General features: G+C 42.8%; 1 protein-coding gene across 3 annotated transcripts in view; it reads left to right on the plus strand.

Moving 5' to 3' along the window:
- Positions 1-1,221: 1,221 nt before the first annotated feature.
- The window catches only part of LOC115394890 (neuronal vesicle trafficking-associated protein 2), a 40,354-nt gene continuing 20,785 nt past the window's right edge, over positions 1,222-20,790 (plus strand). Inside the window, exons 1-3 of one of the 3 annotated variants that reach the window (XM_030100185.1) lie at positions 1,222-1,237; positions 5,101-5,249; positions 17,383-17,493. In XM_030100185.1, the coding sequence (XP_029956045.1) occupies positions 5,121-5,249; positions 17,383-17,493 (240 nt within the window). In that variant the 5' untranslated portion in view covers positions 1,222-1,237; positions 5,101-5,120. Of the gene's footprint in view, positions 1,238-4,650; positions 4,769-5,076; positions 5,250-17,382; positions 17,494-20,790 lie in introns of those variants that run through there. The other 2 variants (XM_030100184.1, XM_030100186.1) reach the window with 2 other exon arrangements.

The following is a 20,790-nucleotide window of genomic DNA, read 5'->3' on the forward strand; positions in this document are numbered from 1 at the left end:
TGGTGGACTCCAACAAACCAAAGATTGGCCTTGAACATGATCTTTATAGTCTGACAGAGAACCATCAGAACCACCAGTGGATCAGGGCTGACACACACACACACACACACACACACACACAAACCCGACCGGCCTCACACTCCCCGGCTCCGGCCAGAGGTGCGCCCTTTCACTTTCTTTTTTTTTTTTCTTTTGAAATCTCACATAGGTCTGCGTGTTTGGGAAAGTTAACACAAAGTGCATGTTCCCACAGCAAAAGTCAAACTAATCCTCTCATTTGTTTCCCGTCACTCAGCGGTAACCTTACTAGCCGAGCATTTAAATGTCAGGGAGTCAGTACAGAAACTTGATGATACACACTAGTGAGAATCCTCATATCGGCGTGGTGTCCTTGCACCGGTTTTGCACCCTGGACATTAGTTTTGCGGGTGTGTTGGGTGAGCATTTTAGAAGTTAAAACACTTTGTGAAGAATTTGCTGTTAAATGAGATGAAAAAAAAAAGATTATTTTATACATGGCCTGCTGATTTTTGGTACAGTGTTTTCTAGCTAAATTATTTTGTCATGCACATATAAACATTTATTATGCACTACTTTTCTAAATATTTTTTCTTTTTCCAACAGTCATTTTAGGCACATTTTTCACAAATGGGGAAACTCCTTTTTGCAATACCTCAATTTTTCACATTGTGAAAGGTAGCTTTTGTACTTTTGTTACTGAGAGATCTGCATATATGGAAATGTTCATTTTAAGAAAAAAAAAAAAAGTTGAGTGATTTCAATATATATTATTTTCAATTATGCTTTTTATACATTTCAGTGCTGAGGAATCTTTACAACTAAGTGCGCACTTGTGTTGATGCGACTTCAGATCTGCAGAGGAGAGAGACCAAAGTGTATCGCTCTCTTGGTCTTAGCTTTTCGTACATTTAAATGTTTCCAGTCAATCTGGTCAATAACAGCATGGCGAGAAAAAAAAAAAAAAACAACAACAATACACACATAAAGAGTTGTAATCTGAAATCGATGTTAATGTCTCTAAACATGGCTCTACTAGTTGGAAATGGTAACTTCTGTCTTGGTTTCCTCTCCATGGATGGAGTGTAACTTATTATAAGGAGAATGCAAAATTCGGTTCACGCTTAACGCTGAATCTCGTATCACAAGAATGGATGTTTGGTGTTTAGATATTTTAATATTTGAAAAAAAAAAGTATATATAAATATATATATATATTCTTGAACTTGCCAACTAGCACCTATTGTAATCCTTAGCATGCATGACGAAGAAAAAAAAAAAAAAAGAGAACATGACAAGTACATGAATTAGCTATTACAATTAATTGTTGTGGTGTGCACCAAATGTTTCTCAACTTATTGTTAAGGACAACCCCGAACCCACTCTCACCCCCTCCTCCTCCTCGCCCCCCCCCCCACGTCGTGTTGCCCCCTCCCCACCCATTCGCAGACCTCTGCAGGATGCACATGACAGAGAGATGAGAGAAAAAGTTTCACATTGATTTGGCAGTGCAGGACTTTGAGCATCCTTCTGGAAAACACACTGTTTTAAAAAGACTTGCGAGCCGGCCCCCCGCCCCGCCGCCGAGGCGCTCTAACGTAGACCTATCCGGAGGAGAGGGGAGCTTAAAGACTTGAATGTGGTAAATGTTGCAAGTTAACTTCAAGTTGTTATGTGCAATACTTCTTTTGAACCTTTTTCCAGATTAAAGACTCTTTGCAATGTAATTCTTTAATGCCATTTTTAATTGCAGACATTTAATTAAAGAAGATGTTAATATGTTTTTCACAGTCATTTTCTACTGTTATTGTAATCCTTTTCATGCTGGTGTTTGTAAAAAAGAAAAGAAATCAAACTATTTGTACTAATATAAATAATTGAAGTTATTTTTAAAACATTAAAAGGTTTTGTGCTCATTTGCTTATTTTGTTTATTTTAAGCTACTGTGATTGATTGCATTGTAATTATTAGGTCAACAATGTATTTAGCTGTTTATTGGTATATTTTTAATTGGAATGTATAATTGATTTTTATAATTTTGATCAGATTTTTGTTATATTTTTGAGGTGAAGCTTTTAATATGTTAAAGTGTCTAGTTTTTACTAATTGCTATATTGTGCTCCACAATATATGGTTCACATTTTCTGAAGGAAAATAAATATTTAAATATTTGTCTGTTAATGATGTTACTTAATGGCAAGATTTCAATAGTTTTTAACTGTGTATGGGAAGGTTGTTGTATTTATTAATAGCATTTTTTACTTAAGATATCACCTTAATTTTTATTGTCATTTCACTTTATAAGTTCCTATTTTTGTATTTTCCTTTCTAATTAAGTTATGTAATACGGATATGTCCATATTTCTAGGAGTTGGTCTGTAGAAGTGCTAGTGAAACGAAAAGAAAAATCTAATGTTATTTAATTGTTTGCAGCCAACTATTTATAACAGTATGCATAATTTTTAAATATTTGTAATGTGAAATGTTGAATGAAATAAATCTTAACTGTGATGAAAGAAGGAGCTGCTTGTGTTTCTTTCAGCGAGTTGGGTTGTTTGACTGGCTGGCAGCTCGTGCCCGTCACCCGGGGTCAGCTGGGATAAGCCCCGGCCCACGTGACCCCGGATTAATATGATGCTATAAACCGAAGCCAGCTCGGCCGAATGATACGCAGATCAGTTAAAAACTCTGGTCAAAACCAATCACTTCATCTTGTCTGAGTGTAAAAGTTTTGCACAGTCAACATGTATATTTAACAACCTCTGACAGGCTAGGTTGTTTTTTTTTGTAATTTAAAGGAACCTGTGGGCCACATTCGCAGCTCGGCACCGCCCTCTGCTGGCTGCTTCCTGCACTGTACTGCACGTGAGAGGATCTATTAACCTGTGAATGAAAAAGCAGGAATGAGCAGGTTATTTATTGATAACTGAGGGCTGAGATACAGCCACAGGATTACACTCCCCTAAAAATTAACAGCTGACCACGAAAATGACCATGATTAAGAACAAATAGCACATCGGGTGATGGTGGGGAATTGATTTCCGACTGGTTTCCATTGGAATTCTCACAATCTACATTGATGTAAAGATTCAAATCAAGAAAGCTTTTGTTCTTGTAAAAATCTGATCAGAAAGATATAAAACCCAAATATCAGTCTCAGTGGAAATTTACGGAGTTTAGATGGATATGAGGGATAAACGTCTGTATGATAAGACATATAACACTGTCTTGGATTTTCTATTAGTTTTAACAGCAAAAAACAAATCATCAAAAGCAATAGCTACAGTCTGAAAATACATGAAAAAAGTGGCTGTGACAGAAAGAAAAATACATTTTATGAGTCAAATGAGACAGAAACAAGACAGCTGATGAGAACATCCTGATTGTGCTGCACTTCATTCCTCAGTCAGATTTACTCTAACATTATTTATACTCGTAGATTTTCTTTGCTTCCAACCATTTGACTTCAATCTGGCAAATTTGCACAGCCTCTAATTTCTCCAAACTTCAATAGATCATGTGTATTTATGTTTCTCCTGCAGACATGTTTATCTTCGCCAGAGGTTTAACACATTTACAGTCATGCTATGAATTGCTCTTTATACACTACTTCAAATAATGTGGGGGTTTAGCTGCGTGTCAGTGAGGAGACCGCCAGGGGGCGATAGAGGATCAAAATGAAGTCTCAGACAGTTTGCTGCTGACAGGCACTGTCAAAAATTAATGTCTAAATTGTAATAATAATAATGGCACTACATTCGTTTCAAAGAAAGGTTGATAAGTTTGAGTTCTGTCTGCGTGGAGCTCCCATGTTGCCCTTGGTCAATATATTTTTCTCCTAGTGCATGCATTTAAATTTAATCAATGATCTTAGATTGACTGATGAATATCTGTGAATCTGCAATATAAAAGACAAAATAAATACATCTGACAAAGTTAAAACAATAGCAACATAAACAACTATTTATTCCTGAGCTTTTAGTTGAAGGCCTGTGGGCTCTCATAGGGGAGGTCAAGAGGTCACATTGAGAGCAAAATACTTTAGTAATATTTTAAATGTAAAAGTAAAACATACTGTGACATTGAACCAAAAAATATGCACTGTAAGTTCAAAAGGAAGACCCTCGGCCCCCATCAGCTCCCTCCGACTGCCGCGCTGTGGGCCTTTCTACTGACAGGTCAGCTTGGTAAACATTCCCCATCTGGAGGCTAATGCATGAAGGAAGGAATGAAGAAGGAACAAACAATCAAACGAACCAAATAGAGTGACAAACAACCAACTCTATGTGATAGTGTTTGTTTTAGTGGTAGTGATGTGTCAGTGACAGTGTTAGCCCCCTCTAGCCGCTCTTTCTAGAGGCCCCCCTCCCCTTTAGCCGACACCTCTAGCTGTTCTCTAGTCCAGTTGCCCCTCTCGCTCTTCCCTCTATCTGCTCCTCTGTTCCCTCTAGCTCTTCCCTCTAGCTCCCTCTAGCGGCTCCCGGCGGCCATTGCAGCGGCAGCAGCAGCGCTGAGGAGCAGTCTCTCCGTGTGGACCTCGGGGGTTGGGCTGAAAAACAAGCCTCCATCCAGACCTCCACAGTCCGTCTCCGGCGGTTCAGCGTTGCTCTCCCGCAGCCTCTCCTCCGCCTCCTCCTCCTCCTCCTCTTCCTCCTCCTCCGCCTCCTCCTCCAGCCTCACCTGCTCCGCCTCCGTCCACTCCACTGCCGCAGCAGCACCGGAGCCGGCGGACGGACGAGAAGGATCAGCTGTGAGTCCCGCTTTTATTCTGCTTCTCCACCGCACAAATAGCAAAAACAAACAAACAAACACAACGTCTGTTAGTTTCTATAACTCCAGCATGTGTGTATGATCCTATTTATTTATTTATCACCGGGTATGCTTCCAATTAAATCTTCATCAATTGAGCGTTTTCTGTTTTCTGAAGCTGAAATCCAGTTGATCCAGTGATCGATATGCTGTAGCCTCGTCTAAATGTGATGCTCGAGTCTGCCTGGTCTCGTTGAGCTGGGAGGCTGAGAGGTAAAACCATCATTTTCCATCTCCTCCTCCATCCAGGAGCAGTCTTCTGGGAAATACGGGAATATATCTAAAGGGTGAAGATGGTGAAACTGGGGAGTAATCTTCAAGACAAAGGCGCCAAACCTGTGAGCGTGGAGGATGGCTTTCAAAATGTGCCCCTCATCACCCCGCTGGATGTTGGCAGCCTCCAGAGCCAAGCGCCTGACAAGGTGAGAGACCGCTCAACCAACTCCATGTGTGTGTGTGTGAGAAATGATAAGTGAGTGTTTTCCTGCTTGTTTCTGAATATGTTGTTATGAACTCCCTGTTGTTGACCTCTGCCATCCTCAACCCCCCCCCCCCCCCCCCCCCCCCGCAAATCCCCCACCCACTCATTCATTCACTCACTCACTCACTCTCTCATTCATTCATTCATTCCTGCCGTCTGCCAGCCGTGTCCTTTGTTTTCCAGCTGAGATTAGGAGACAGATTTGGTGGCAGACAGACTGTCATTTATCATCATGACATCCCATAGTCGCTGCACTGCTGCTGGTTAATCCAGTTACCATGGCGGCGGCGTGGAGCCCCTCGGTGTGCGTGTGGGGCTGGGACAGCGAGCTGCGCTGATTGCACATTATAAAAATGAATGGAGTCAGACAATAGACCAGCTCCTCGTCGCTCCCTCCACATCTGAGAGCTTTACTGTGTGTTTGCTGTGTTTCCTGCACGTATTTCCACCTCGTCCGGCCGATCAGTTCAATCTGGAACTGCACAGAGAAATGACATTACATCTTATTGGTTCATGTGATCAATATTTTCTATTGTCTAATCAACAAACATTATTATTTGAAGCCGGGAGACCTTTACAACCTAATTAACAACGCTGTTGGTTTCATGCTGGTGTTAATAATTCATCATGATTTGTCATTTATTGTTTCTCTTGACATCTTCATCATAAATTGAGGAGAATAACAAATACAGGATTATGATGTGATGGTAAAGACTGATGCAGGAGCTGCTGTTATATTTCACTTCATGCTTTGGGGGAGCTGCTCTTCACCCCTGTGAAATCCTCTGATTAATGTCTTTAATCAGAAATGACGAGGGGAACCAGGTTATGAAAACAGAGTGATGTATTGTACATATACTGTGCAACTGCTGGAGGAGACTGGATCAACATTCCTAAATGTGTACTGTAGGCCGAGTGATAACTCACAGTCAGGATACTTCATTGTATATAATCCAGTATATAGTGTACAACAGTGGTGCTCATTAGTGTAAACAAGAGGTTTTTTTTATGCAAGAGAAGCTGAAATAAGTGTGATTTTGATTAGTTTAATGAATTTTACTCATTTGATTACATTCTATATATATATATATACATATCCAAACTATGTTAACACACTGGGTTGGTTCATTTCATATAAAATATACCTTAAAATTCATGCATAGCTGCATTCATACGTGCATACCTCAAAACATAGAAACTCACCCTGATTGTGAGGCTAATGCTAGTTTGCTAGCTTTCATGTCTGCATCACCGACGTCTCAGCTTCAGTCTCAGTGTCGTGTTGTGTCCACTACTCTTAAGAATTCTGTTCAAATGAGTAAAGTCTTCTTTGAAATTTTCACTCTTTGCTTGGTGGCCTGGCAGGAGACTGCTGAAGGCCGCTTTTGGCCCACGGAGCTCATGTTTGACACCCCTGCTCTATAGTACCATAAACCCACTATGCACCATAAGATGATTTAGTGAGACACTCTGGTGTGTGAAACGTGATTAAAACGTTATACTCATGAGGAACTGGGAACTCTTCACGTTAACTAGCTTAATGTTAAAGCAGAAAACTAACTGAGGTCAGAGTCTGCAGAGCTGCGGTGTGGAGAGAACTTCTACTTCTTGAGCTTCGAACACAGTACCGCTGCTGCTTGCTGTTGTTTTGGTGGGATTGCTGTAAACTGGACGTTCCCTGCTGGAAACTGTCCCGGTTCCCGGTTCACGCCACGGTGATTCACCTCCTCCTTCTTTATTAAAGAGAAACCCCGCAAGAGCAAACACTGATTAATTAATTGCCAAACAAAAGGTCACATGGGAGCAAAGAGGTGGAGAAGTTTAAACAGTTTAAAGCGCATGCGTCTGTTTTAAAGTGAAGGGAGCTTCATCAGGAGTTCAGGAGTTTTTCGGATACGGTGCAGCATTTAGCAGCTAAAGAGCCAGATATTCCCATCAGGTGAACAAACAGACCTGAAACAGTCACAGGCTCCAGAACAATAATACATGTAAACACGCATCCGGCTGCTGCTGCAGCAGGAAACCGTTTACCAGGTCTAGAAATAAAGATGTCATTTCTTTGGGACCGTTTAAGTATTACAAATTTCACAGGACAAAGGATTTCATTGTGGCCTTTAAAAAGCAATTTATGCTATCTCATAAGAGCGAGAGCGAGTGTCACGTTTTCCATAAAGAGGGTATCCGACTCTTGATCAGGGCTGTTAGAGCCATCTCTTATGGAGGCTTCAGTCCCCAATACTGCTTAAAGTGAAAATCCATTTGCAGACAGAAACAAGCAGCACGGCCTGAACTCACATTGCGTATTCTGCTGAGGGAGGCGCCGTCGCTTTTCATTTTACATACCTGATAACTGGGCTGACTTGTCATTCACTGCACTCGCGCGCACACACTCGCACTCTCCCAGTGGAGGCCTGCGTGCAATCTAAGAGTGTGTAGGTGCAATACGAGTGTGTGCGTGTGTGTGTGAATCAAAGTGACAAGTCGTTTTTGTCAGCAGCCCTCCACTTGGTGACACCACATTCATAGAGCTGCCACTCATTTGGCTCTGATCAGATCGGTCCCGGCGGATTCGCGAACATTGCTCTGCTCCGGCCGTTGTGTTGAGATGATGAGCACGAGGTTACACTTATTACCTGAGCCGAGAGAATACCCTGAGATAGGGGGAGTTATTGTTGCCACATGAAAAAAAAGGGAAGAGGTTAGAAAGATTTTTTTTTTTTTTTTTGATTAAAGGTGAATTTCTTCATACCTCAGAGGGCACATCCTTGAACTGCTACTGCTGTTTTTGGATAAACTTCCTGTCAGCTGATGCAGATTTACAGAAGGCCTGAGCATTTTCTGTTTGGTTCTTTCAGCTGCTTCATAGACCAAATTATTTTGATAATCTTATCTTGCGAAAGCAGCTCTGGTCATTCGTTCTCCGGACAGTGTGGGAGTCGTAAAAGGTCAATTCGCTGCTTAATTCTGTGAATTTGTCGAGAGCTGTGAGTGTGAGAATTTGTCTTCCTGCTAAGTGATGCATGAAACCAACACAGGCCCCCAAAAAAATAATGATTCTGTAATTACACATTAGAATGGAGGAGATGTTAATGAAGGCCAGCACATTTCAAATTCAGCACTCAGACCTTTACCCTCCACTGTTCAGCATATAGAAGGCTGCAATTCTTTCTTTTAAAAATCATGAATATCACTGATTTCTCTGTCTTTTTGGTGATTTCTTTGAGTGTTGTAATATCAGCTTCAAAGTTACAGGTCTTTATTTTAACAGGCTAAAGCAGGAGTGTCAAACACATTTTAGTTCAGGGTCCAGTTTCATCCTGAGTGGGCCGAACTGCTCAAACTGTGTCAGGATAACCTGTCTTGGTTTTTATGCAGAGTAGACATGATGAAAATGTCTGTATTTGCACTTATCCAAACAATTACTAATAAAAAATAACAGCAATCTCAGCATAAAGACAACTTAAATAAATGATAACTCTTCTTTCAAAATACAGTGATAAGTCCAAAAAAAAATCTTCTCCTATAACTGTTAGATTCTGTATGTTTTTACAATCTTTGGTGGTTTTTTGCCCATGAGCCTTATGTTTGACACCCCTGGTCTACAGCATACAGTGAAAAATGGAAGTCAGTAGTCCATTTTGGATGTGTGTGGTTTTTTTTTAAACTATATCACAAAATTATTTATTTTATTTTCACTAGAAATAAGCAATAATACATGTCAACATATTCAATACATTCTGTTAAAAAAAGTGAAAAATGACCTAGAATGACTTTTAAAGCCCCAAATGTTCTATAAAATAAGAGAAATATCTCACTAGATATTTACTAAGGTCTTTTAGGTTTGGGTTATCTATCAAGCAGTAGTGAAAGTGACAGCTGAAGTTCAGAATTGGAATTAAAAGTGATATTGTTGCTGCCTCATGAGTAAATTTCACTGCTGTAAAGTGGAGATACACATGTGAACATGTCATATCACCGAAGCTCCTCATTTTAGCACCAACTTACTCATTAGATTACATATACGGGCAAGAATTTTGCAGTTGAAATACGTGAAACCCGCACTGACATGTTGAAGCCTTTCATGTTCAGTTGAGCAGTGTGTGAGGTTTGGATGTCAGATTGTGTGTGTTTGTGTGTGGAGGTGGCCGAGCATCACTGCAGTGCTCAGTTCTGTGAGTTTGTGTTTACTCTTCCCTCTCTGAACTCCGTAATTGCTGCTTCTTCCTTTCTGGATGGATTTAGGACAGATTAGATGTCAGCGTGGCACCAAGTGGTATCGTGAGACTGCACAAGTTTGTAAAGCTGGGTCCGCTTGATAACACACACACACACACACACACACACACACACACACACACACACACACACACACCTTGACTTTGTGTGGGCAGCAGGAGCGAGCTGAATACAAACTGATGTGTGTCACCATCCATCTTTGGGCGGATAAAGCTAACATGTTGGCAAACTCTCATTTATTTACACATGGCTGTCACACATCATTGACCGCCGTGTTACATCGCGTTGACATCTCGCCGTTTGTGTCTCTTCTATTTTGTGTGTTTGTGGATGTGACGATAATGTTCAGAGTCAGGCAGATTGCTTCCTGCTTCCAGCGTCACATGTTCAAGGTCTCCATTAACCTGGATCCCCGGAGTGCTCCGGCTAATAGGTGCCAAGCGCACGAGGCGAGTTCGCGGACTCACAGAAACACTGCGGGCAACAACAGCAGTGACTCCGGTGAACCAGATCACTTCAGGGAGAGACTGAAAGTCAGTCAATTCTCCTGAGTTTATCACTACAAGTACAGAGTTTCACAGAAAGTACAATATCTGAGCTGTGAGTGTTTATCAGTTACTGCTTTCACAGTGTGTATTGGACGCGTGTGATTTGGCACATGAAGGACACTGACAGTCTGAAACCAGCTGTGTTTGCATTAAATCTCTATAATCTCTCCAAATTTAAGGCTGTTGTTGTTGTTGTTTTTTTTCCTCGCCACACAGAAAGCGTTCACCGTTAATCAGCTTTTGTTGACCCTGCAGACCGGCGTTGTCTCTCGGCGCCCTTTAAAGCTAAAGCGAGTTTTATTGGGTCATGTGATCCGCCTCGTACCCCAGATCTGCAGGGCAGCTTTACAAATACGACCCCAGCTGTTTTCACCCTGATCCTTCCTGATGACTGCATGACCTCGCAGGCTGCGGGTTTACCCGGGGGTGTTTGCAGGGGTAAGGTGAAGTCCGGGTGGGTTTGAATGGGAAGTCCCTACACACACACACACACACACACACACACACACACACACACACACAAAACATGCAGAGTCTGCGGCATTAGGAAGGCATTAGATTTGATTCCATCTGGGCGGGGACGCCACGCAGCCTCCGCCGGGTCACCAATATCTTGATTGGATTGCTGGTAGTTTGAGAGAAGAAGAAAAAAAAAAACAACTCACAAACAACAACAAGAGGAGGGTGGAAGAAGAGAGAGCGCTCAGAGAGACACTTAAATCTCCTCGTAGTGTCATTTCTCCAAGAACAAACAGCAGATAGAAAGTCCTGCTTCACCCCCCCCCCCCCCCCCCCCCCCCCCCCCCCCCCCCCCCCCCCCCCCCCCCCCCCCCCCCCCCCCCCCTTTAACTTCGAAGTAGCTCTTAACTTTCATTCATTCTTCACGGCGGTGTTTTCTCATCGTGAATTATTGTCTGAGCGCGAATCCTCAGTCAGCAAGTCAAGCCGGCCACGGATCGCTGAGTGATTTCTCGATTCCAAGTTTAATTAAAACAAATCACAATAAATTGCAAATAAACTCACATTTATCTGGACACCTTTTCACAGGGGCTGTCGAGCAGGACTTTATCGATCGTGTCCGTTTTGATCAAACGGTTTAGAGAGGAGGTGTAAATCGGCTCGCCCTCTTATTGTGGTGAGAGGCTTAGTGGCTAGCCATGACTTTAATTTACAGGATTTATTGTAAGATATTTTCTTTTTTTCTTTTTTTTTACTGTTTAATCATTGAAATTGTTATTAGAAAAAGTGGCGAACCACCATTGATCACTAGTTTATTCTCAGCTCCCTGATGAATGTCCACATATTTTCTGTTGTGCCTTTACAAAACTGTTTGTGTAAATTCCGCAGGTTTTAGGCAAGATTTCAGTAAATGGTTCTCCATGTCAGCAACGACTTCGAGATACAGAACACTTAATGATGACGTTTTAGCATTAATGAAACACGTTTTTTCATTTCTTTCCTCAAAATTTCAGTCAAATTGACGACGACAAGCTTGTCATCAAATTACATGACTTCTGGAAATAAAATCTTCATTTCCAAATAATTTTCTGAGAATGTCAGGGAGCCGCAGGTTGCTGATGAAGAACAGCTAAAGACACGAGAATGCTTCCTTTGTTGTTCTCTGGTTGCGAAATACAGCACCCACTAGTGGCCTGACATGCAACTGCAACAGTTGTGATTTTTGGAATATTGAAAAACGAATGAGTTTGGTCAAACTGAGATATAAACAGTAGGCCGATAAAGTATCTCTTCTTTCGTTGAAAGAGTACAGAGAAAATCCGACAGGATCTTTGTCTTCATATGTATAATGTAACTGCAGCGTCTCCTCGTGATTATACTACGTCAGAATTCAGGATGCTGCCTTATTTTGATCTAGTTCTGTAAATGGAGATTGAGCTATAACTGCCATGTCGGGGGAAATGCAAATAACTGCTCTTACTTACATGCATGATAAGAAAACCAGCAGCGCCGGCCTCAAGAGACCCGCAGTGGGGGCATCAGGGTGGAGCTGCTGCTGGTTAAAGCCGTGCGGGGCTTTCGTCTTATGAAGATGCAATCATTAATACAATTGCAGCAATAAGCAAAAAGCACCGTAGGTTTTTATTGTGATGATGAAACTCTTAGAGTGAGAGATTATTTCAGTTTTATAGCCTGCAGCTTTACTCTTTTGTTATTTTTAGATGCGGCAGGCAGCTGTTTTCCGTTAAATTATCCCTAAAAACTCCAATGCACCAAACAGCAGAAGTGATGTTGAACAAAGTGCGGGATTTAGCAGCCGGATATTTGCCTTTTTTTGTTTGTTTTTTTTTTCCAGTTTATGTCTATTGAACTCTCCAGGTGGCTTCAAACAGCACTGCATGACTCTGAAATAGGAAGGTTTTCGTATCTGCTTTAAAGACAGGTACGTGTTGAATTCGCTGTTCGTATTTTGTTGGTTAAAATGTGAAAGGAATCACTCTGCTGTGTGTGAAAGTTTGAAGCCCTTTTGGCTGCAAATGTTTGGAAGTAAATCCATTCTGAAGGATCTGAAAATACACAGCCAGCGCTCTAAACCAAACCCATTTACCAACATCATCTGCCATTTTTCATGGAATGACTTGCAAACAGCTTATTGTAATCACAATCAACCAAAAAGTAAACATTTAAAAAGCCGCTTATTACCCTATAATCTCACTTGTTATACAGCCGCCGCTGCTGCCTCCTCAGGAAATGGATTCCGCTCGCTGTGAGCGCAGCAGAATAGCTGCTGAACTCACCAAAGATCTCGTCAGCCGACGCCTCCGTGTCGAGAGGCTGGAATAAAAACGAGCCGCCGATGATCGTGATAACAGGTCTGAGGAGTCACAGACTTGGGGGGGGGGGGGGGGGGGGGGGGAGACGGGCAGGAAAAAAAGAAGTTCTGACAGCTTTTCCACAGGGAATTTCAAATCAGGAGGGAAAAAAAAAAAACAGTGATTCGAGATGGAAAGATGGAGAGACACAACGGGTAGTGGCAGGGCGAGTTTGACGAGCTGAAGCGCTCTTTTCTCAAATGTACTTTTATGCCCGTCATGTGTCATTCATTCACTCATTCATTCATTCAGAAAGAGACGGAAAGAGTGGAAGAGCTGAAATAGTTTGAAAGAAACTTAATGACCCGAGAAACACAACATAATATATGAATAACTACAATTCTAAATCTCTGTATTTGTTTTAATGAAACAATCAATACATCATTAAGAAGTTCGTTTATTGAAATATCCTTTTAAACACATGAGACTAACCTGGAGTTTGAAAAAAGAACTAGGAATTCCACAAGATCATGTCTCAGTTGACCATTGGCTTCAAAACTTACGGAACACAGTAGATTTTTATCGCACTATTTAGAAAACGTTTCACCACACGTAGCTGGAAGTCAAACATATTAGCCGACGAGCTCATATTATGATCAGAGTAACTCCTGAAAATCTAACAATGATCTTTGAGGAATACATTTCTACATCTGTGTAGAGATCCTGATCACCTGAACCGATTCAACATCATGTCACTTGAATAAAGTGAAAAATCCAAGAATATGGAAAGATTGATCATTCTAGACTAGAAGGTGGAACTCAGTTTGTTGGAGAACTCACCAAAACCACTCACATGTGAACCCTGTACCCTGAGCTCAGCCTCGACACTGACAGACGCTGCTGCATACTGTAATTTACAGGTACTATTGTGCTCATGTCTGGCTCCACATTGTGCCGGCTACATTTCTTCATTTCATTGCAGACATTGTACATATTGTACACCGTCACGGCCGATGAGAATTAGCAGTACAGAACTGCTGCTTTTCTTTCATTGTGACTCTGGCTGTTTGCAGCATTGAGTTTGACTCACGTCCTTCAAGGTGGTTCTCGTTTTTCATCCCTCTGGTGTATTATTCGTAAGTAGCTTTGTCGTATTTGATTACACTTAAGTCATGTATTTCATGTATGATTTTGCACACGCCTTCTGTGTGGAGGTTTGCATGTTCCACCTGCGCGCTGTACATTTTGATATTTTCCCACAGTTCCAAAATATTTTAAGTTAATTCCAGAACAGGATAAAGCAGATAGGCTCATGGGAGAAGTCACATTCTGTGATGACCAGTAAAGCCGCTAGGTGTGATTTACACATGATTAATGAAATGTCTCCAAAGGAATCAGAATAAATAAAGAGTGCAGTAGAATAATAAGAAACCAGACTGTCAGAGTGTCTCTGTTCATCCAGCCGTGGCGCTTCATGGCGATCATTGATGTGATTTCTTTGCGCAGAAGGTCTGGTTAAATAAGAGCCGGCTGTTCATAAATCAATGGTTTCCCAGGTTGAATTTAAAGCCGTCTAATCAAGCGAGGTGTCACTCTGTCGGGAGTTTTTCTGTGAGCTGCTTATAGCTGAAGGGCTGCGTAAATTAGGCGACATTGATTGATGACCGCTTCGTTAGGTGATATGAAATAAAGGCAGGAGAGGTGGAGGGGAGCGAGTAATGGAGCGGCGTAGAGTGAACCCAGCGGCCCTCGGCCTGTGATTGTGAAACGAGCTAAGTTGGGGGACAAAATTGAGGCATTAGTTAAGACGTGTCGGAGTCTGACGTGCGAGAGCCGCCGGGTACCGGAGCCCCCCGGGGGGCCAATCGAAGCGTCGTGTTCGCTACGCCGAGCGAGGCCTCCGCACGCTGGAGATAAGGTGTGGAGCCGGCCGACAGCTTTGTTATTCAGAGCGCAGAAGCGCAGCAGTTCCTGGCTTGTCTCCGAGTGACGGAGAGAGCGGCTCGCAGGCAGCACAATTAGCCACAAGGACACCGAGACATTGTTCCCGTCCTTTTTCTCCCTCTCCTCCCTCCATCCTTCTCCCGTCCGCCCCGTCACTCGTCCGCCATTCCACGCCCTGCCCTCTGCCGGCCGGCGGCGCCGGCGGACGCACGGAGCGGCGGGGACACTTTGTCTTTCGGTAATTGCCGTGATGAAGGTGAAACCTGGTGAAAGTGCCTCTCTGGTTCGTTTAAGCCCCGGCCACAAGAGAGCGGAGGGAGCTAAATCAGTAAAACGGCGGTTGTGCAAATGTGGCCACAAGTCAGTGTTGAGAGCACAACAAAGAGCGCTGGGATACTTTATTGGTTCATTACAGATATGGAGAGAAAAGAGAAATATAAAAGCTGTCCTTTCATCTGGGGATTGTGGCTCTACATTGTTTGGATCTATTTTTAGCTCCTTTATTGATCCCCTTGGAGAATTAACCCATCCTATTGATGCCGGGGGTCAAGAGGAACCTTCAGTCTGAACTTCTGAACACAACACCTCTTTCTGAAGAGTGTTTGCTGTGTTTTCCACTAATTTCACTCGCTCTGTGCTTATATTATCCACCGTCAGGCCCGGACCTTTTATTATATCATATTACTCGGCTAATTTTATCCTGTCTGATTTGATATTTAACTTTCTCTTCTGTTTATTCTGTGTCTTCTTCTCTGTGTGGAGCAACGCCACAAGGGACTTCCCTCTGGGATTAATAAAGCATTCCTCTTCTCTTCTCTTCTCTTCTCTTCTCTTCTCTTCTCTTCTCTTCTCTTCTCTTCTCTTCTCTTCTCTTCGCTTCTCTTCTCTCACATGTCATCATTCATTCCTGATCCTATCAATACGATTAAATACTGGGTCAATGACTAACTGCTTCATGTGAGAAGGAAGAAGTGTGGCTATGAGACACAGTATCAAAGTGTTTGTAAAAATGTGAACAAAAACTGAGTCCTGCCTTAGAGCCAGCCGAGGTGGGGATTGAACCACCAATTTTGTCATTAGAGCACAAATTCAGCGGCCTGCAGACAGGCTTTGTGTTCAGACACATTATGATAATGTTTAAACCTGTAAATGACTGGATCACACACGCTGCATCCTGGATTCGTTTTTATATTCATAGATTAAATTTCTAATGTTCTCTTGTTGAATTGCTGAAATTGTATGTGTTCACTGCAAGATTAGACAGTCTTTCTGAATAACGGTAATAATAAAAAGATTAAAAGCCTCGATAAAGACTGAATGTTTTGACTGTGTTGTCAGAACTGTTGTTATGGTGAAACTTTGAGCCAGTTGACGCTGTGTTGAGGAGAACTTGGGATTAGTGGTGAAATCCTCTCCGCTTTCTTCTCCCACATCGTCTGAATCACCGACTCCCACCACGCCGCTGAAAGTTTGCTGGAGAGCGGAGGAGTTGTGAACTCTGGCTGGATTGCTTGTGATGTTTGAGCGCCGTCAGACTGACAGGACTCTGCTGCTTTGGCCTTTTTTTTTTTTCCCTCTGTCTTTTCTTCTCGGTGCAGCACAAAGCACAAAGTTTTCTCTTTAGATCTTAGATTGTGGATCTGGGCCTCTCTCTCTCTCCAGTTTTTTTTTTTAGGATACAGTAGAGCTAACAGGCATCTCGGTCTGCAAATGCCTCTCCGGCTGTAATAAGTGTTCAGTCTGATTTATGTTCCGAAACTGAGATTTGATCCATGCTGGAAGAAAAGAGGTCCATGTTTTCCCTTAGAATGCAGAGCGGCTGCAGTGGATCTGACAGTTTCTCTATAATATGTGTCTGTGTACCTTTTGTTTGCAGAATTTAATTTCCCTGTAGCTTACTTTACTTTTCCTCGATGCTACACACTCAGACCTTGGGGTATCGAGTTGTGCACGCCTGTCAATCTGCCTTGTTTAGAATGGCTTTTCATCACATCTGTATCTCCGTAGAATTTATAGAGTGAGAGATGAGCCGTCCTCACTGTGCTTTTATTCCCAGATGGCTCACGATGCCTCAGACTATGTTATTAGCCGTTTTTAGAGGGCGCTTCAAAACACAGATTCATTCTGTATGTACAGAAGGCACAGCCTGTAAATCTATAAATAAAAGATTTTACTGAGGAATCTGTACGACCAAGATAAGGGGGTTTTAATTCAGCCGTAATACCTCGAGCAGCTTATAAGATGGGCCCCATAAATCTCAACACATCTAGTTAACTGGGCAGAGAACACCACACTTTATTTCAAGGATATGGAAAACACCAAGGACGAAATCGAGGGATTCTCATATCATACTTTTCCATACGTCCATCCATGGGGGAAGGCAGGATCCACTTTGGACAAACAAGCGATTTAATCGACAATTAGCCTCAAACACACGTCTTTGGACTGTAGGAGGAATATCTACCATCTTTCACACAATTTCTTGTGTTAAATCCGTTGTCACTTACAGCAGCGTGACCTCCACCGTCTTTGCGCCCATGCATATTTAACATCCTGAGTTTCCCTGCTCTCTCAGGTGGTGGTGAAAACCCGCACAGAGTACCAGACGGAGAAGAAGCGGCCTGAAGGTCCCAAGGTGGAGGAGTTCACCATCAGCTTCACCGACGGCGTCTCCGAGAGACTGAAGGTAAGAGAGGCTGCGATGGAAACCAACAATAAGACTCTTCCAGTGGGAGTTTCGCCATCGGCGCTGTAATTATCCACCAGATATTGATTCATCTGACGTTACACCCACCTGTGTGACCAGTTCCGGCTCTCAGACGCGCCCGTCATCAGGATAACTACACAAACACCCCGTGATGTGGACTCGCACAAACAAATGAAACGATGAGAAATAATGTGACCTTCTCATGCAGACGTGAACGCGGCGCTCTCAGTGTTTCACACACGTAATCATGCAAATGCATGCGGCCGCACCGGCTCTCATGATGGAGAGACGCTGAGTAGATTCCCCAGTAACAGCCTCTTGTTTCCCATTTTATGTGGCTGTGCAGCAGCGATTTCGTGACACTTTCTTATTGTGTGCTTGTACGTTCTGCCACAATATTTTATTACTTGTCATTATTATTTAGTCCTTCAGGGTGGCGTCCCCTTTTAGATGTGTTAATTTATCATCATTTCTTAAACATGCATAAAAATGATATATTATGGAGAAAAAGTGGTTAGATTTTTGCATTTTACATTATCACGAGATATTAAGAAATGTTGTGATTAAAAAAAAATGTGTCACTGTGTAATGAGAGAAAGTTTTGAATCATGAAATGATGCTTCGGTTCTGCATGGCTGCAAAACACCGAGATCATTGGATGATCAAGCTTTATGATTCTCAGAGCCTCATGGAGGCTACCGAGTGAAAACCCTCAAGACAAAAGTGTCGAAGAGAATGTTGTTTATACTATTTTTAGAAGGTGCAACGCAGGCTACCAGTTGACTGCCAGCAACACTCCGGCTTCCCCCGCTGAAGATGATACTCAGCTGTATTTGACCTTTTCTTGATTGACTGAATTACCTCTGCAGTGTGCAGCCAGGCGACTTCCTGCATCAGTAGAAAAATACACACTCTGATAGAAGGGATCATTTATATAAACTGTAATTTAATAACCTAAACCTTGTCTTTACTGGATATTCTGCTTCTATCTTCCCTCCAGTACATCTTCACTGCTATGGTACAGATAGAAATCATTAGTCGAAAGTCACTAAACAGAATCTTCCTGTATGCTAAATAGATTAAAAAAAGAAGTTTATAGTAACCAACTTTGGAGGCACAGCTTCTAACCTGCTGCACCACTATTTAAAGTAATTTCAGGTATTAATATGCAAATGACTCATAGGGAGTGTTCAGCTGCAGATTAAGCTTTTTTTTTCTTCTTCTTTGTCTTCACCTCAGTAGTATTTTGCTCCTGACTGTTACCTGCAGGGCGCAATTTGCAAGGCTTAAGTGGAGCTCAAGCCATTATTTAGTCCCGTTACTTATGCAATTAACCACAAATTAGTCTGATGAAGACAAATTGATGTTGTAAACAAGATGCAGTGCATAAATGTTCAGATGTGACAGTTTCAAACTTCTAATCAGCAAACTTTTTTTTTTTTTGGTACGTGGACGAAAACATTAACAATAAGTTTTAATGTAAAACTCAAGATAATGCACTAAGGACTACTCAGATGAAATGAGGAGTGAGAGGGTTGCTTTACTCTGATTTTATATTCTATTGATCCGATGTGTTTTGGGAGTGCATGTGAGATCCGCCACACGCTGGTAAATCCCGGCGTTAGGCATCGAAAACATCGTCATCGCTCTGCTCACTCTGCTGCAAGAGGAGGACTGCTGAGAACTCACGTTGTCATGGCAGCAAAGAAAACCTCCCTCCATGGCAACCCCGATCGAGAGTGACGAGGGAAAAAAAAAAAAGAAAAGTGCCCAGGCGGAGGAGTGTAGGTGTGTGAGAGGAGAGCGCCGGCGCCACATCGAGAGGCCTTTCAAGCAAAGGACGCTTCCCTGCAACGGCTCGTAGTTTTATTTACTAGCGAGTGTGGGAAGAAGAGACGTCTGCCGACTCAAACTCAGAGGCAGTGGCCTCCTGCTGTTTGGGCTCGGGTTGGTGAGGGAGCAACGGACGAGAGACAGAGAGACGCAAACAAGCAGACAAACAAGTTGACCTCAAGCAGCGAGCTGGCTCAGCGGCTCCATGGGGTCACGAGGCACAAATGATCCAGCAGGGGAGGACGCAGGGAGGAGGAGGCGCAGCCTGCAGGAGAGAGACAGGATGTTGGCATGGGAGTGTAACAGATATAGAAAGAGTGAAAATTTGGATGGACGGAGGAGGGGGTGTTAGTTAAGTATCGTTGCTCGTTGACGGGATGTGTGGTCCACTGGGCTGCTGTGCTCCCTCCGTCCATGGAAAATAGCTCCCTGGATATCAGACACCAGAAGAGGTTATGAAAACCGAGTGAGCCTCATTTCCATTCACAGATTGTTACACTGAAGCGTTTCTGCCAAGGTTAAGCAGAAAACCGGTCCTGCGCAGCGCTCCGAAGCTGTGAAACGACAAGGCTTTCTGAGAATCAGCAGCACGGATGGACGCGAACGTGAATATATTCTTACTTTGAGAAAATACTGATTTTGTCCATCATCGTTCCTGCATCTGGCTCGCCTCTGGTGTTCTTTATTGATTTCAACTCTAGCCATGCGAAGACCAGGGTGACATCTTTTAAAAGAAGGTATCTGAAACTGAGCGGGTTAAAAAGGGTGAGGCGCGGGCGACGTGGATTAAACATCGTCATGACCTGTTGAGTCAAGACATCGGTTTCTGCGTGTCCGCCCTGTGACGGACTGGCATGAAACTGGGGTCAGGTTCAGCCCCCGAAGGCCTGCGCCGGATGAAGTTTGCATAGACAATGGATCGATCCTTGTGTAAATATGGTGACCTTATGTTATAGCAAGCAACATTGCACGTCTTGGGTTTGGGTTAGGGCATATTTAATAGATTGATATTTTCACATTTTGCATGGTTTTGAAAATATTTGCTTCTTTTCTAAGATGAACGTTTATCATACATATTATGACTATAGAATGAATGATATCCAAAGTTCATGCTTGTTGCAGCTCTAACTGGGGGTTATTGACGGCACTGCTGGTCTCCTCTTACAGTTTAATACATGACAGTTTGCTGAGCAAAGCCTTTGAACACACACACACGGCTAAACTCCAGGCTGTCACAGTGACTATTCACCACGAGAGCTTCAGTTCAGCCACAAAAGCCTCCCGACGCTTTAAATCTTTTCATGATACATTGGACAGGCGTTTAAGGCCGTCGCTGCGACTCGCAGCATATATGAATGAAGACGCAGCGCTCCGTATACATACATGTATACGTCGAGCGGGCTTGTTGAGATGCCGCCGCTTATCAGAGCCGTGTGGAACGTC

Source organism: Salarias fasciatus, chromosome 10 (genome assembly GCF_902148845.1).
Source record: "Salarias fasciatus chromosome 10, fSalaFa1.1, whole genome shotgun sequence".
NCBI lineage: Eukaryota > Metazoa > Chordata > Actinopteri > Blenniiformes > Blenniidae > Salarias > Salarias fasciatus.